This window comes from Oncorhynchus keta, chromosome 14, assembly GCF_023373465.1.
Source record: "Oncorhynchus keta strain PuntledgeMale-10-30-2019 chromosome 14, Oket_V2, whole genome shotgun sequence".
Taxonomy (NCBI): domain Eukaryota; kingdom Metazoa; phylum Chordata; class Actinopteri; order Salmoniformes; family Salmonidae; genus Oncorhynchus; species Oncorhynchus keta.
In genome coordinates this window covers 9,453,897-9,469,724 of record NC_068434.1, presented here as the reverse complement: position 1 = coordinate 9,469,724, position 15,828 = coordinate 9,453,897, and the positions used below count along the sequence as shown (strand labels likewise).

Genomic DNA, 15,828 nt, shown 5'->3' with positions numbered 1-15,828 from the left:
GAGCTACACTTCACGTTAGCATAGGTGATATTTAAGATTGGCTGGGCCAGTGCTCCAGTGTTGGAAGAGCTCCACTTCACGTGAGAGATGTTGGAAGAGCTCCACTTCACGTTAGCATAGGTGATATTTAAGATTGGCTGGGCCAGTGCTCCAGTTGAGCGTGAGAGATGTTGGAAGAGCTACACTTCACGTCAGCATAGGTGATATTTAAGATTGGCTGGGCCAGTGCTCCAGTTGAGCGTGAGAGATGTTGGAAGAGCTACACTTCACGTTAGCATAGGTGATATTTAAGATTGGCTGGGCCAGTGCTCCAGTTGAGCGTGAGAGATGTTGGAAGAGCTCCACTTCACGTTAGCATAGGTGATATTTAAGATTGGCTGGGCCAGTGCTCCAGTTGAGCGTGAGAGATGTTGGAAGAGCTACACTTCACGTTAGCATAGGTGATATTTAAGATTGGCTGGGCCAGTGCTCCAGTTGAGCGTGAGAGATGTTGGAAGAGCTCCACTTCACGTTAGCATAGGTGATATTTAAGATTGGCTGGGCCAGTGCTCCAGTTGAGCGTGAGAGATGTTGGAAGAGCTCCACTTCACGTTAGCATAGGTGATATTTAAGATTGGCTGGGCCAGTGCTCCAGTTGAGCGTGAGAGATGTTGGAAGAGCTCCACTTCACGTTAGCATAGGTGATATTTAAGATTGGCTGGGCCAGTGCTCCAGTTGAGCGTGAGAGATGTTGGAAGAGCTCCACTTCACGTTAGCATAGGTGATATTTAAGATTGGCTGGGCCAGTGCTCCAGTTGAGCGTGAGAGATGTTGGAAGAGCTACACTTCACGTTAGCATAGGTGATATTTAAGATTGGCTGGGCCAGTGCTCCAGTTGAGCGTGAGAGATGTTGGAAGAGCTCCACTTCACGTTAGCATAGGTGATATTTAAGATTGGCTGGGCCAGTGCTCCAGTTGAGCGTGAGAGATGTTGGAAGAGCTCCACTTCACGTTAGCATAGGTGATATTTAAGATTGGCTGGGCCAGTGCTCCAGTTGAGCGTGAGAGATGTTGGAAGAGCTACACTTCACGTCAGCTGAGGTGTGATTTTTAAGCTCAACCTTTTAATTTTGAAAGAAACCTGACTCGTTATGTTTTCCCCTGTTTGTTTTGCTCCATATTCTTTTTACTTCCTATCCTAAATTGTGTTTAGAAAAAAATCTGAGGCAAACCTAGTGGTCATCCGTGATGGGTCTTTTATAACCACTTACTAGTAGCTTTGCCCATTTTCAGATTGCACCCACATGGGTACCTTTCAGAACCTCTTTGTTTTGCTCGTCAGTGATGTTCCTTGTTAGTTCCATTGTCGTGAGCAACATTTTGAGTTTGTCTTGTGGGAACATAACAAAATGGCGGCTTGTCCGGGATCCTGTTTCTCACGAGTATGGTAGTCACCTACTCTGAAGCCCTGTGGGGGTCCAGATATTTTAGTGTTTAAAATACACTTGTGGTAAAGTTTGTGTCACTGGAATCCACCCTGGAGGGGTTATAAGATCGCCGGAATAATTTAGAAAGTTGCATAAACACAGGTTTATAAAAAATAAAGCCACAGAATAAGTTTGTCGAGCATTTGCAGTAAACCCTACATGGGAGACGCTATCGAAAATGTACGAAGGCGGCGAATCTGCTCGTCATCGCAAAGCATTATGATATCAAAGATGCACATGCAGACTCAAAAGCAGTAGTCAAAATGTCTATAGTGATTTAGTGGAGGAAGAAATCTGCCCGGAGAGGGAGGATGATGAAAAGGGTCTTATGGGTGGTAGAGTAAACCCCATTGAGGGAGGATGGTGAAAAGGGTCTTATGGGTGGTAGAGTAAACCCCATTGAGGGAGGATGATGAAAAGGGTCTTATGGGTGGTAGAGTAAACCCCATTGAGGGAGGACAATGAAAAGGGTCTTATGGGTGGTAGAGTAAACCCCATTGAGGGAGGATGAAGAAAAGGGTCTTATGGGTGGTAGAGTAAACCCCATTGAGGGAGGATGATGAAAAGGGTCTTATGGGTGGTAGAGTAAACCCCATTGAGGGAGGATGATGAAAAGGGTCTTATGGGTGGTAGAGTAAACCCCATTGAGGGAGGATGAAGAAAAGGGTCTTATGGGTGGTAGAGTAAACCCCATTGAGGGAGGATGGTGAAAAGGGTCTTATGGGTGGTAGAGTAAACCCCATTGAGGGAGGATGGTGAAAAGGGTCTTATGGGTGGTAGAGTAAACCCCATTGAGGGAGGATGGTGAAAAGGGTCTTATGGGTGGTAGAGTAAACCCCATTGAGGGAGGATGGTGAAAAGGGTCTTATGGGTGGTAGAGTAAACCCCATTGAGGGAGGATGGTGAAAAGGGTCTTATGGGTGGTAGAGTAAACCCCATTGAGGGAGGATGGTGAAAAGGGTCTTATGGGTGGTAGAGTAAACCCCATTGAGGGAGGATGATGAAAAGGGTCTTTTGGGTGGTAGAGTAAACCCCATTGAGGGAGGATGAAGAAAAGGGTCTTATGGGTGGTAGGGTAAACCCCATTGAGGGAGGACGGTGAAAATGTCTTTTTTTATTTTTACGCTTGGTAGAGTACACCACAGACATACAATTGAGGTAGTGCTAAAGGCAACATGGTAACAGAAATTAGAGTTGGAGGACAAGGAAAGACAAGATGAGCGTCCAGCCAAACAATAAGAATGGGCCCCATTGAGGGAGAACAAGAAGAAAATGTATTTTTTTTTTTTGAAAGATCGATCTGGAGCGTACACCTAATCCAATTCAGGTAGTGCTAAAGGCCATTGTAAAAGAGTTTGATCTGGAGGACAAGGAATCCATTCAGGCCATCCAGCCAAACAAAAGAATGGGCAGCAAGATCCATTCAAGGAAATCCTGCATTTCAAAAGAGATCGATCTGGACGTACTCCTGATCCATTCAGGCCATCCTACACCCTCAAAAGAGATCGATCTGGACGTACTCCTGATCCATTCAGGCCATCCTACACCCTCAAAAGAGATCGATCTGGACGTACTCCTAATCCATTCAGGCCATCCTACACCCTCAAAAGAGATCGATCTGGACGTACTCCTAATCCATTCAGGCCATCCTACACCCTCAAAAGAGATCGATCTGGACGTACTCCTGATCCATTCAGGCCATCCTACACCCTCAAAAGAGATCGATCTGGACGTACTCCTAATCCATTCAGGCCATCCTACACCCTCAAAAGAGATCGATCTGGACGTACTCCTGATCCATTCAGGCCATCCTACACCCTCAAAAGAGTTTGATTTGTACGTACTCCTGATCCATTCAGGCCATCCTACACCCTCAAAAGAGTTTGATCTGGACGTACTCCTAATCCATTCAGGCCATCCTACACCCTCAAAAGAGTTTGATCTGGGGCGGAACAACCGAACTTGTACCGCTTTTCAACGAAAAGGAGGTGGATGTATATTTGACTGTGTTTGAGCGGATTGCCACATCCCTTAAACGACCGCAAGGTACTTGGTCACTGCTCCTCCAAGGTGTTCTTGTGGGAAAGGTCGTGCTAAATCCTGTCGTTTCAAAGTAACCCAGACGAGAGGGACCTGATGGGTTATCAGAAAAGTACCCTAGAATATTCCCAGCGTGTTCCGTTACACATGCTATGTCTAAGAATGTCACTGGGAACAAGTCTGGTGTTGACGAGGACGTCAGCGATCCCACTATATTCAATCTGTCCAAGGACATTTATAGGGGATCCTGATTTCGCTAAACCTCCTGAGATGACCTCTCCTTTGAAAAGCCCAAGAGGTGAGCGAGTTCGTAGGACCGCTGAAGGAAGAGAGGGTTCCCTTCAGTTGACACTTTGTTTTAGGAAGCAGCAGCTGATTAGGGAATAGTAAAGATGTTTCCCTCTCCCCTCTTTGTGCTGAGATATGTCCAGAGGAGTTGGATGAAGTTTGTGTGGGTTACTTTGACAGAGATGGTGTTCCAATGAGGAAATGGCGTTCTCGCGCCACTTCTGGGAAAGACGATTGGCTCTGTGTATCTCAAAATTGTCGTTCCAGTTACGCTTCGACAAGAGATACGGAGGTATTGGGGGAACTTCTTCTGGTCTGAAACAGGATGTTGTTGCTTACTGTAAATCCTGTCGTATTTGGCACGGATGGGTCAACCGAAACAAGCTGTACCCGTTGCATCTTTGCAGCCTATTCCTGCTTTTGACGAACCTTTCGACAGGGCTTTGGTGGACTGTGTTGGTCCTTTGCCCAAAGCCAAGAGTTGTAACCACTTAACCATAATGTGTGCTGCCACTCATTCGCCTGAGGCTATTCCACTGAGGATAATCTCGGCTCACAGTATTTTTTTAAGGCCCCGGTGAAACGATGCTCAACGTTTGGACTTCTGCAGGGTGCGCGGGGGTGGGGGGGGGGGCAAGGTTTGAATTTCATGTCAAAGGTCTTCCAGGAAATGCTACAACAGTTGGGTATAACCCACAGCCCCTCTAGTGCCTTCCACCAAGAGTATCAAGGTGCTCTTGAGAGATTTCATCAGACTTTGAAGTCTATGTTGAGAGCTTTACTGAGCAAGCCTGTCCAACAAAAATATAGGATATATTTGTCGTCTTAAAGGGGAAGGTGTTACAGGCTTAGTTTTTTTTTCATTTATGTTTTGAGGTTGGACTTTAGCGCATATAGCTCATCAGCGCATATAGCTTCAGCGCATATAGCTCATCAGCGCATATAGCTCATCAGCGCATAGGGCACGACGATTGGTGTCAAATTTAGTGGGTGTCTTTCAGGTCCTGGTTGTTGTTGCTAGTCAACTTTCTGTGGACACCCCCATGAGTGTCTTTCAGAACCCCTCATAAAACCCCACCTGTTTGGTTGATTGTCAGTGACTGTTCGAGCGACATTATTTGCTTTTCTAGCAGGGGAACGTAACAAACGTATGAAACTGTAAGTCATTTGGCTTTAACAAAATGTATTTGCGTGTCTTTAACGTCGGAGAACAAAAATTAATCCCGCAAAAAAACGTATTAAAACCAAAATAGAATGAAGCCGCCTTAAAAATGAGTTCTATAGTATAACTGCTTGTTTGATGGAGGAAGGGCTCATTGTAATTTCTGGAATAGAATAAATGAACAAGGTGTATCAGAGGTGTATGAGTTACCCTGTGTCGAGCTGGGCGATGCAGAGAGGAGTAATCCTCCTCCTGCCGTCTGCGGTCCTCGTCTCAACCTGTTTCTTCAACAGGTTCTAGGAGAAGAAAACAAATATCCATGGTAAGAGACCGTTCAAGACCATTAAAACGTGTGCAAGACAACATAATACCAACTCATCTCAACTGACTTCTCAACTCTCATGTCCATTTGTCTTGTTAACAAATGAGAGCTGTTCTCATATTTTACAGTTCCTTCAGTCCCCCACACACACACACACACACACACACACACACACACACACACACACACACACACACACACACACACACACACACACACACACACACACACACACACACACACACACACACACACACACACACACACACACACACACACACTTCAGTTATATCGGATCTGGGCCTGTATTTACAAAGCAGAAGTGCTGATCTAGGATCATTAAAATCAAGAAGGACAAAAGTGATCCTAGATCTTGCGCCAGGTGTATAAAGCGCCTAAAAGCAGGAGTGCTGATTTAGGATCAGGTTATCCTTTTAGATCACGATGAATACGACTATAAGGACAGATTATATAAACGTCTGAGATGTTTAAAAAGGGACAGTTCAGCGTGAAATTTGATACATGCTAAGAGGGAGATTGATTTACATGGGAAATGTATCTGCAAATGTTGCTAATCCTTGTCCATAGACAGCTTTCAAAGTAAGGAAACTAATATCTAAATATATGTCAAATTACTGGAATATCTCTAATGAATACAGGCCCTGATATCTGCCTTTCAGGGAGAGCAAGTCTGTCGAGACAATGCATGGACAAAGGTGACAAAACAAAATGAAGACAGAACTAGAGTTGCAAAATTCAGTTTTTTTCCAGAAATTTCAATTGCAGGATTTCTCAGATTTCCTCGTAATTCCAGGAATCTTACAACCAGGATTTCTTTAAAACTGGTTTTGGGAATGTTTCCGGAACATTCCAACCCTAAACAGAACCATACAGGGAGCTGTGGGTCAATGTTATGCGTTGGTGTTAAATGGTTGACATCAATATGTTTATTGAAGCCAGTGGATTCAAAATGTAGGGATATGACAAAAAAAACACAATAAATGTCATTGCAAATCAAACAGAGGAGAGAACCGAACACCTGCAACATGGAGAACTAAGTGACAGCTATATTGGGCTGAGCATGTGACTCACATTATTCGACCGACCGGAACCATACGGTTCTGGCTCGGATATTTTCTTCTCACATTCATGTTCCGTTCCAGTAACTACGTAAGATGCCGAACCAAGCCGAACCAAGATGAACCAAGCCGAACCAAGCTGTAAAGGGCTGGCCTGGTTATGCTTGGCTGAGTCAGGCTTTATAGTGTTAATCAGACTTGGCTGAGTCAGGCTTTATAGTGTTAATCAGACTTGGCTGAGTCAGGCTTTATAGTGTTAATCAGACTTGGCTGAGTCAGGCTTTATAGTGTTAATCAGACTTGGCTGGGCCAGGCTTTATAGTGTTAATCAGACTTGGCTGGGTCAGGATTTATAGTGTTAATCAGACTTGGCTGGGCCAGGCTTTATAGTGTTAATCAGACTTGGCTGGGTCAGGATTTATAGTATATATATATATGCTCTATATGATCTGTTAATATTGCCATTTAGCAGACGCTTTTATCCAAAGACTTGGCTGACTTACAGTCATGTGTGCATACATTCTACAGGCTTTATGGTTAATCAGACTGGTCCAGACTTGGGAATCGAACCTACTTTACCTTGGCTGAGTCAGGCTTTATAGTGTTAATCAGACTTGGCTGCCATGCTCTGGGCCAGGCCAGACTGGCTGAGTCTTTATAGTTAATCAGACTTGGCTGGGCCAGGCTTTATAGTGTTAATCAGACTTGGCTGGGCCAGGCTTTATAGTGTTAATCAGACTTGGCTGGGCCAGGCTTTATAGTGTTAATCAGACTTGGCTGGGCCAGGCTTTATAGTGTTAATCAGACTTGGCTGGGCCAGGCTTTATAGTGTTAATCAGACTTGGCTGGGCCAGGCTTTATAGTGTTAATCAGACTTGGCTGAGCCAGGCTTTATAGTGTTAATCAGACTTGGGTGAGTCAGGCTTTATAGTGTTAATCAGACTTGGCTGAGTCAGGCTTTATAGTGTTAATCAGACTTGGCTGAGTCAGGCTTTATAGTGTTAATCAGACTTGGCTGAGTCAGGCTTTATAGTGTTAATCAGACTTGGCTGGGCCAGGCTTTATTGTGTTAATCAGACTTGGCTGGGCCAGGCTTTATAGTGTTAATCAGACTTGGCTGAGTCAGGCTTTATAGTGTTAATCAGACTTGGCTGGGCCAGGCTTTATAGTGTTAATCAGACTTGGCTGGGCCAGGCTTTATAGTCTTAATCAAACTGTAGTGTGGTACTGGTCCTGCCCTGAGGTGCATTGTTGCCGTGCAGAGTAGGGTGAAGATGCCCCTACACGCTGATCTAGGGTCCATTTAGCAGATTCCCCGCTAATGAGTAAGGTTAGGATTGGGGAGGGTAAGCTGATCCTAGATCTGTACTAATCAGGGTTGGGGTAAATTCCATTTAAATGTCCAGTCAATTCCGAAAGTACCTTCTTAAAAGCTTTAGAGAATTGTAATTTCAGTCTACTATTTGAATTTTCTCGAATTGACCCAAACCCTCATACCGGCCTGTCCTACCTTGCGGATGTCACCCCTGCCCTAGATGCTGATCTTGGGTCAGTTTTGCAGATTCCCCACTAATAGTTAGGATTGTGGGAGCTGATCCTAGATCTGTACCTAGGGGAAACTAGCTGGCCCATCCTACCTTGCGGATGTCCTCCAGGGACTCTCCGTTGACCACGCTGGTGAGTTTGTGGGCCTGGGCCTCGTGGGTCATCCTGTGGTTGGCCTGCTCCGCACGCTGCCTCTCCTGCTGGTACTTGAGCATCTCCGGGTTCTCGATGATGGTGGTGGAGAGTTGGGCCTCGGTGGTGATGGCCAGGCTCTTACCATAGATGTTCTGGTGGATGGCGTTCTGGATGGAGGAGTGTTAGCTAGCTAGAAGTTCATCTCATAGTCCCCTAGACAAATGTCTTATAGATCTGGGGGGGAACTTCTTGAAAGCTAACGTGACGGCCCAGTGCCACAGCAGGGGGAGAAAAAGTATATGTGAACTGAAATGTTCTAAACTAAGCACTTTGCTGTTCTACAGGTGTTCTGGGTTGTTGTGAGACATATACCTGCCACCTTCCCTGTAAAGCTTTTGGGGGAAACTTTATATTTACAGAGAGTGTACAGAAAGAGGGAATTGAAGTTGTGGTATTGACCCCAACACTGGTTGGGTCACGTCAAAGGACATTAGCAGTTGGCTGACCTTCTCGTCCTCGTTGAGGGGGTCCCCGAGCTCGTCCTGAGAGAAGTTGAGGTATGCCACTGTACCGTCCATGGAGCACACCAAGATACCTAACCCATTCAGGGTCCTAAGTGGAGCAGGGAGCAAAACGCCACCACACACTGTAACGAACAGCGTTCCCACCCGTTTCTCCATGCACTTTGAAGAAAACTTATATCATCAAACCCAGGCTAAGAAACAGACTGGCACACCGGCTAAGAAACAGACTGGCACGCCGGCTAAGAAACAGACTGGCACGCCGGCTAAGAAACAGACTGGCACGCCGGCTAAGAAACAGACTGGCACGCCGGCTAAGAAACAGACTGGCACGCCGGCTAAGAAACAGACTGGCACGCCGGCTAAGAAACAGACTGGCACGCCGGCTAAGAAACAGACTGGCACACCGGCTAAGAAACAGACTATCAGTCTCTAAAGACATGCACTATATGTCAAAGTAGATGAATTCAGTGAGGGGGGTACTCTCACCATGAGATGTCCATGATGGATTTATCGAACAGGTCGTGGATGACCACTAGAGGGCGCTTCAGAGACGTCAGCTGAAAACGGAGAGGTAACGCCCACACACAAAACAGAGTTGGTACAGTTCATTAAAATAGATCTGTCACATATGTTGTTGGGGATTCTACAGAGACATCCACATGTACACATACTGCTTCTCTAGACACAGATCTCACTATCCGTCTAAAATGTGTGAATAGATTAGATGAAATTAAAACAATCAATATAACAAAAACAAGAAAACAAGAAAACCGATTTGTTTTGCTAGTGGATATGTCCGTTTGAATGAGGTATGAAGGATAAACATCTGACAAATCCTGTACACAGACCAGGCACCCCAGTGTCCAGTCTGGAGCGTGAAGTCACAAGCGGAGCAACCTAGCCCTGCCAAAAGCCCTGGTTTGCTCTAGAAAGCACACGTAAATTCTGATCGCAAGAACGGCCAAAACAAATAAATGTAGGGACCCTGGTTTTGGGCTCTAAAAGGAATTGATTCGTTCGATCCCGACATTAATTATTTTAAAGTTCGCTACGAATCAAGATATTTAATTAAATAGCGATCTATTCTGACTACTACATTTGTCATCATACAGGACCACACACTGACACAGACCAATCACGTGCCAGCAGGCTACGAGGAGGCTCCCGGTTGATGAAAATGACTACATCGACCATGATCCTTGCACTTCAAATTCAACTACTTCATGCGCCATCGGGAGTTTTCCGTAGGAATACGTGGATGACATCAAAGCTATCACCATCTACTGGTTGTAAATGTCTCTGACATAGAACGACGGTTCTTACCCAAACGGAGAGGGAGCGGTCTTTGCTTCCCACAGCACAGCAGCAGTAGGGACAGCTGGGCTTGGGAGAACTTCCATTCCTCTGTTTCTTTTTGAAGATTTTGGGGTTGAATTTCTGAGAGAGAGAGAGAGAAGATAGAGGTGACTGGGAGCCTGAGGGATAAGTGATTCTAGAGCTGAAATGCCATCCCAGTTGTGTCCTCTCTAAGCTTATGTCAGCGCCTGCAAGCTTGTGGAAGGATCTTTCCTCCAAACGTGTTTAATAATAGCGTGTTGCTGTGACAACACACCTTGGAAAGTGTTTTGCACATAAAGCAATATTACTCAGATTCCTAGTCAATATCCACTATCACCATTACAAGAATAAGTGTGTTCACCAGAAAGCCTTAACATGTAAGTTCTCGTGGCAATGTCCAAAAATACAAATCAATACTATGTTGTAAGGGATTCCAGGTGGAGTCCAAGAGAAAGAATCCATTAATGTTATTCAGAGTCCACAGAAGAGGACTGGGCACTCCTCTGAGCCTGGTTCCTCTCTAGGTTTACTCCTCTGAGCCTGGTTCCTCTCTAGGTTTACTCCTCTGAGCCTGGTTCCTCTCTAGGTTTATTCCTTTGGCCACTCCTCTGAGCCTGGTTCCTCTCTAGGTTTCTGCCTCTGGCCACTCCTCTGAGCCTGGTTCCTCTCTAGGTTTACTCCTTTGGCCACTCCTCTGAGCCTGGTTCCTCTCTAGGTTTCTGCCTCTGGCCACTCCTCTGAGCCTGGTTCCTCTCTAGGTTTCTGCCTCTGGCCACTCCTCTGAGCCTGGTTCCTCTCTAGGTTTACTCCTCTGAGCCTGGTTCCTCTCTAGGTTTCTGCCTCTGGCCACTCCTCTGAGCCTGGTTCCTCTCTAGGTTTCTGCATCTGGCCACTCCTCTGAGCCTGGTTCCTCTCTAGGTTTCTGCCTCTGGCCACTCCTCTGAGCCTGGTTCCTCTCTAGGTTTCTGCCTCTGGCCACTCCTCTGAGCCTGGTTCCTCTCTAGGTTTACTCCTCTGAGCCTGGTTCCTCTCTAGGTTTCTGCCTCTGGCCACTCCTCTGAGCCTGGTTCCTCTCTAGGTTTCTGCCTCTGGCCACTCCTCTGAGCCTGGTTCCTCTCTAGGTTTACTCCTCTGAGCCTGGTTCCTCTCTAGGTTTACTCCTCTGAGCCTGGTTCCTCTCTAGGTTTACTCCTCTGAGCCTGGTTCCTCTCTAGGTTTATTCCTTTGGCCACTCCTCTGAGCCTGGTTCCTCTCTAGGTTTCTGCCTCTGGCCACTCCTCTGAGCCTGGTTCCTCTCTAGGTTTACTCCTTTGGCCACTCCTCTGAGCCTGGTTCCTCTCTGGGTTTACTCCTCTGAGCCTGGTTCCTCTCTAGGTTTCTGCCTCTGGCCACTCCTCTGAGCCTGGTTCCTCTCTAGGTTTCTGCCTCTGGCCACTCCTCTGAGCCTGGTTCCTCTCTAGGTTTACTCCTCTGAGCCTGGTTCCTCTCTAGGTTTCTGCCTCTGGCCACTCCTCTGAGCCTGGTTCCTCTCTAGGTTTCTGCATCTGGCCACTCCTCTGAGCCTGGTTCCTCTCTAGGTTTCTGCCTCTGGCCACTCCTCTGAGCCTGGTTCCTCTCTAGGTTTCTGCCTCTGGCCACTCCTCTGAGCCTGGTTCCTCTCTAGGTTTACTCCTCTGAGCCTGGTTCCTCTCTAGGTTTCTGCCTCTGGCCACTCCTCTGAGCCTGGTTCCTCTCTAGGTTTACTCCTCTGAGCCTGGTTCCTCTCTAGGTTTACTCCTCTGAGCCTGGTTCCTCTGTAAGTTCCTGCCTTCCATTGAGTTTTTTCCTAGCCACTGTGCTCTGCATTGCTTGTTGTTTGGGGTTTTAAGCTGGATATCTGTAAAGCACTTTGTGACAAATGCTAATGTAAAAAGAACATTATAAAATACATTTGATTGATTGATCACGGGCCCTCACCACAACAGTGACAGCCTTGCGGTGGCCCACAAAGTCCATGTTGGTCTTCCAGCCGTCCCTCTCAATGATCTGAGCGGTGGGTCCTGAGTTGTTCATAGCGTGGGCTGACACCAGGTACTGTCCGTCAGGAGACCAACTGAGGCGCAGCACGTGAGTGGTCCCCCCACACTGGTCAACAACACAGAGAGGAGCAGAGAACAGGGAGTTAGTTAGTGGTCAATGAATTGGGACGACAGAAATGACAAACGTCAATCCCGAGAAGGGAGAGTGACAGCTGGAGTCTCCTCAATAGGAACTAAATAGAAGCAAACGGGCCGAAAAGTGACACCTGATTTTGTCTAATAGTATAAAAATAATAACAACAATAAGTTGGGTGCCTAAATTTGTGCTATTTCACACATGTACAAGTGTGTAATATACATGCGTGGATTTGACATTTGTTTTAAGTACATCCCACTCCACCCGAGACGACCTCGGAAAGTGGGGTCACGGCCAGGGATCAGCAAATATTGACGGCGACCGTTATGTTGACAGTCGTGCGCCTATCTCATTTTTTGTTTCAAAACATTTATCATTGCAAAGTGATTTGCTAAAGTAGGCACTGATGAATACTCCAACTGTGTTGTGTGGAGGGTTGTCAGCTTGGCAGAGTGGAGCTCACCTCGTTGAAGGGCTTGGTGATGTTGGTCTCCTGCTGCCAGTCCATGGTCCTCCACACCTTCAGGCTGTGGTCGTCAGCCTGGGAGGCGATGTACTTCCCTACAGGGTCCCACGTCAGCCCCTTCACCAGGCCTGTGTGTCCCTTCAGCGACGCCACTATCTCTGGGGGGGAAGATGAACAAGGTTGTGTGAGAAATAACTCACAAATACAACAACAACAAAAAACAGTGGTTCTCGTTTGGCACCTGGGAATTTGCGAGCATTCCAGATCACAATGGTGTTGTCCACACTGCAGGAGGCTAACCACACGTCGTGAGGGGACCACGCCACATCCATGACATCTGAAAACACAGACGGGATGTGCCCAAATACAAACGACTGTCAACGTAATGTAGAGCATATTGTCTGAGCTGTGAGCAGTCCATCTTTCCATAGAGCAGACAGCTTACCCCCTGTGTGGTTTCTCAGTATGGTCACACAACGCCACTGCTCCACGTTGGCCAATTTACTGCTCGACCCAAAGACAGTACTCGGTCCAATGAAGCTGTTCAAGTAAAAACAGAAAATCACTTACATCAGGGATGGCAAACTCATTCCACGGAGGACCTAGTGACTGCTGTTTTTGTGGGTTTTTCCCCTTCCTTACTAATAAGTGACCATAATTTGTTAAGTACAAGGGAGGAGCGAAAACCTGCAGACACCCGGCTCTCTCTGGGAATGAGTTTGATGCGTGTGACTTACATGGTGAGTTGCAATGGCACAATATTACAGGAAAATATCAAGCAAACACAGCATGTGATTAGGTGGGTGTGTGTTACGTACGCAGCTCTCTTCCACACCATGACCAACTTGTCATCTCCTCCGGAGGCCAGGTAGAGACCGGTGTTTGACCAGCGGACACAGTTCACACAGGCTAGAAAAAGGAAATCAACACAGGGGCTGTTTTAGTTGAAACTTCACCCCCAGAGAACCTCTTGTATGACGTTTTTTTTGTCAGATTAAAAACACGCCAGACATATGGTTGGTCTCTATTGTCAGTCAGATCTGAGCAGCAGACATATGGTTGGTCTCTATTGTCAGTCAGACCTGAGCAGCAGACATATGGTTGGTCTCTATTGTCAGTCAGACCTGAGCAGCAGACATATGGTTGGTCTCTATTGTCAGTCAGACCTGAGCAGCAGACATATGGTTGGTCTCTATTGTCAGTCAGATCTGAGCAGCAGACATATGGTTGGTCTCTATTGTCAGTCAGATCTGAGCAGCAGACATATGGTTGGTCTCTATTGTCAGTCAGATTTGAGCAGCAGACATATGGTTGGTCTCTATTGTCAGTCAGATCTGAGCAGCAGACATATGGTTGGTCTCTATTGTCAGTCAGATTTGAGCAGCAGACATATGGTTGGTCTCTATTGTCAGTCAGATCTGAGCAGCAGACATATGGTTGGTCTCTATTGTCAGTCAGACCTGAGCAGCAGACATATGGTTGGTCTCTATTGTCAGTCAGACCTGAGCAGCAGACATATGGTTGGTCTCTACTGTCAGTCAGATCTGAGCAGCAGACACCAAACATTAGTGAGAGAAGAATCACCTAAGTGATTGTCCATCTGGCAGAGCATCTTGGGGATGTTCACGTTCTTCTCGTCCTCCTCTCGGAGCACTGGAGCCATATTCCATATGACAACCTTCCCAGAGTCCTCGCCTGCAACACATGGCACACAAACACAACTCAGTACCATTGAACTGATCTCCTTATTAAAAGTGTAAAACAATGGTGCATAGTGTATTGATTATTATTGCATGCTTGAGACAATGGTCAAACTGTACATTACGCTTGTACTGTTTAGTGAGGTGTATTGTTTAAATGTAACCCAAACAGTTAAACCGTTATTAGGCGTAGTAATGAAGGACCTTACCCTGGCCACCCGTGGCAAACTTTGTTCCATCAGGATGGATGTCAACCGAAAATATTGGTTTCCCTGAGAAGCAGACGTGATTTAAATTGTATTAACAAGCATGTCATCATGCTGTAGATAACTAAAAATGCTTGATTCAGAACACCAGGGGTGTTTTCATTACGCAGATTCTGTTGCACGTTGAAAAGTGTCTGGAATAAAGGATTTCTGTTACAAAACGTTTTGCAACAGAATCCGACTAATAAATACAACCCAGCTGTAGACACGGTCTAAAATGAATACTGCAGCCTGCATTGGGTGTTTTGCAACAACTGCTATCTACTTGCTGCTTTGTGGAATATGCTTACGTGCTAACCTTAACAAATAAAAACAGATGGCTAACTAGCTAACATTTAGCGTCTTAGCTCATGGCTCATTCAAGAGAGCGTTGTGCCTTTTCCATTGTAGTTATAGTTTATAAAGGAATGAGTAACGTCCGCTTGCTTTAACACCCTCTTCCCCAACACAACAACAGAAGCACAACTTGTCTTGGGTCAAGATTCGGTCAACTATTATTATTCATTCCAGAACAACCGCGATTCAAATGCTTACCATTGTGACTGACCCAACTTGGTTTCAATAGCTTCATTTCAAGTGCGTTGGCTTTGAATTAAAATATGTTGAGCTAATCGTGATTTCTCTCCGTCTCTTGCGTTTAGTTAGATATCCTTGAATCTGAAGTACCCCTTCTTTTTGTGTCAAAGTCCGTCCGTTACTTTAATTGAACTCCATTTCTCTTGCTACCCTCTGGCACATCTCGCATTCTCCCCAATATCCAAGCAGAAACAGTTCAGCGTCTCTTCGGCAACACTAAAAAAAAAAGTACTTCCGGGTCACGCACATTTTCTAAATAAAAGTTTCCCACGTAATAGTAGAAAAGTGTCCTAAACATGATGTATGTATCTAAACATTAACAATGATTCATATTTAAGTGACATTCGCAATACATTTGGGTTTTAAAACATATTCCAAAGCAAATTACTTCATGACATAAAACACGATTATTCTAGTGCTAGATCAGTAGGGTCTGTAGAATATTATTAAAAACACAAATCATCACAGAAATAATTTTGGGTTGATTTTCCTTTAAGCTCCAGCCATTTCTCAATGTGCTCCATCTTATATTATTTATCTTATATAAAAATAAAAATAAATATTTTTAAGGATCATCCCATTTTCCGCAGGAGGCCTTTTGGTAGGCCGTCATTGTAAATACGAATTTGTTCTTATCTGACCTGCCTAGTACAAGGGATCAGAAGTCTAGAGGCTTACTACATTTTAACCCTCTTATTAAAAAAAAACAGAAGAAACTAAATCAATGGCTATAGAGGGACTTATCTTTAAAAGGTAGAGTCCTAATA

The 15,828-nt window shown here is 45.6% G+C and overlaps 1 protein-coding gene across 1 annotated transcript in view; it reads right to left on the bottom strand.

The window, feature by feature from the left end:
• Nucleotides 1-15,276, bottom strand: part of LOC118394006 (protein HIRA) — a 44,703-nt gene extending 29,427 nt beyond the window's left edge. Inside the window, exons 1-13 of the mRNA XM_052461006.1 lie at nucleotides 15,020-15,276; nucleotides 14,429-14,491; nucleotides 14,104-14,214; nucleotides 13,338-13,428; nucleotides 12,965-13,059; nucleotides 12,761-12,856; nucleotides 12,517-12,677; nucleotides 11,856-12,023; nucleotides 9,885-9,998; nucleotides 9,048-9,118; nucleotides 8,544-8,649; nucleotides 7,995-8,204; nucleotides 5,167-5,252 (exon numbers count right to left, since the gene is read on the bottom strand). Of these exons, the coding sequence (XP_052316966.1) occupies nucleotides 5,167-5,252; nucleotides 7,995-8,204; nucleotides 8,544-8,649; nucleotides 9,048-9,118; nucleotides 9,885-9,998; nucleotides 11,856-12,023; nucleotides 12,517-12,677; nucleotides 12,761-12,856; nucleotides 12,965-13,059; nucleotides 13,338-13,428; nucleotides 14,104-14,214; nucleotides 14,429-14,491; nucleotides 15,020-15,056 (1,409 nt within the window). The 5' untranslated portion in view covers nucleotides 15,057-15,276. The remainder of the gene's footprint in view (nucleotides 1-5,166; nucleotides 5,253-7,994; nucleotides 8,205-8,543; nucleotides 8,650-9,047; nucleotides 9,119-9,884; nucleotides 9,999-11,855; nucleotides 12,024-12,516; nucleotides 12,678-12,760; nucleotides 12,857-12,964; nucleotides 13,060-13,337; nucleotides 13,429-14,103; nucleotides 14,215-14,428; nucleotides 14,492-15,019) is intronic.
• Nucleotides 15,277-15,828: the final 552 nt, after the last annotated feature.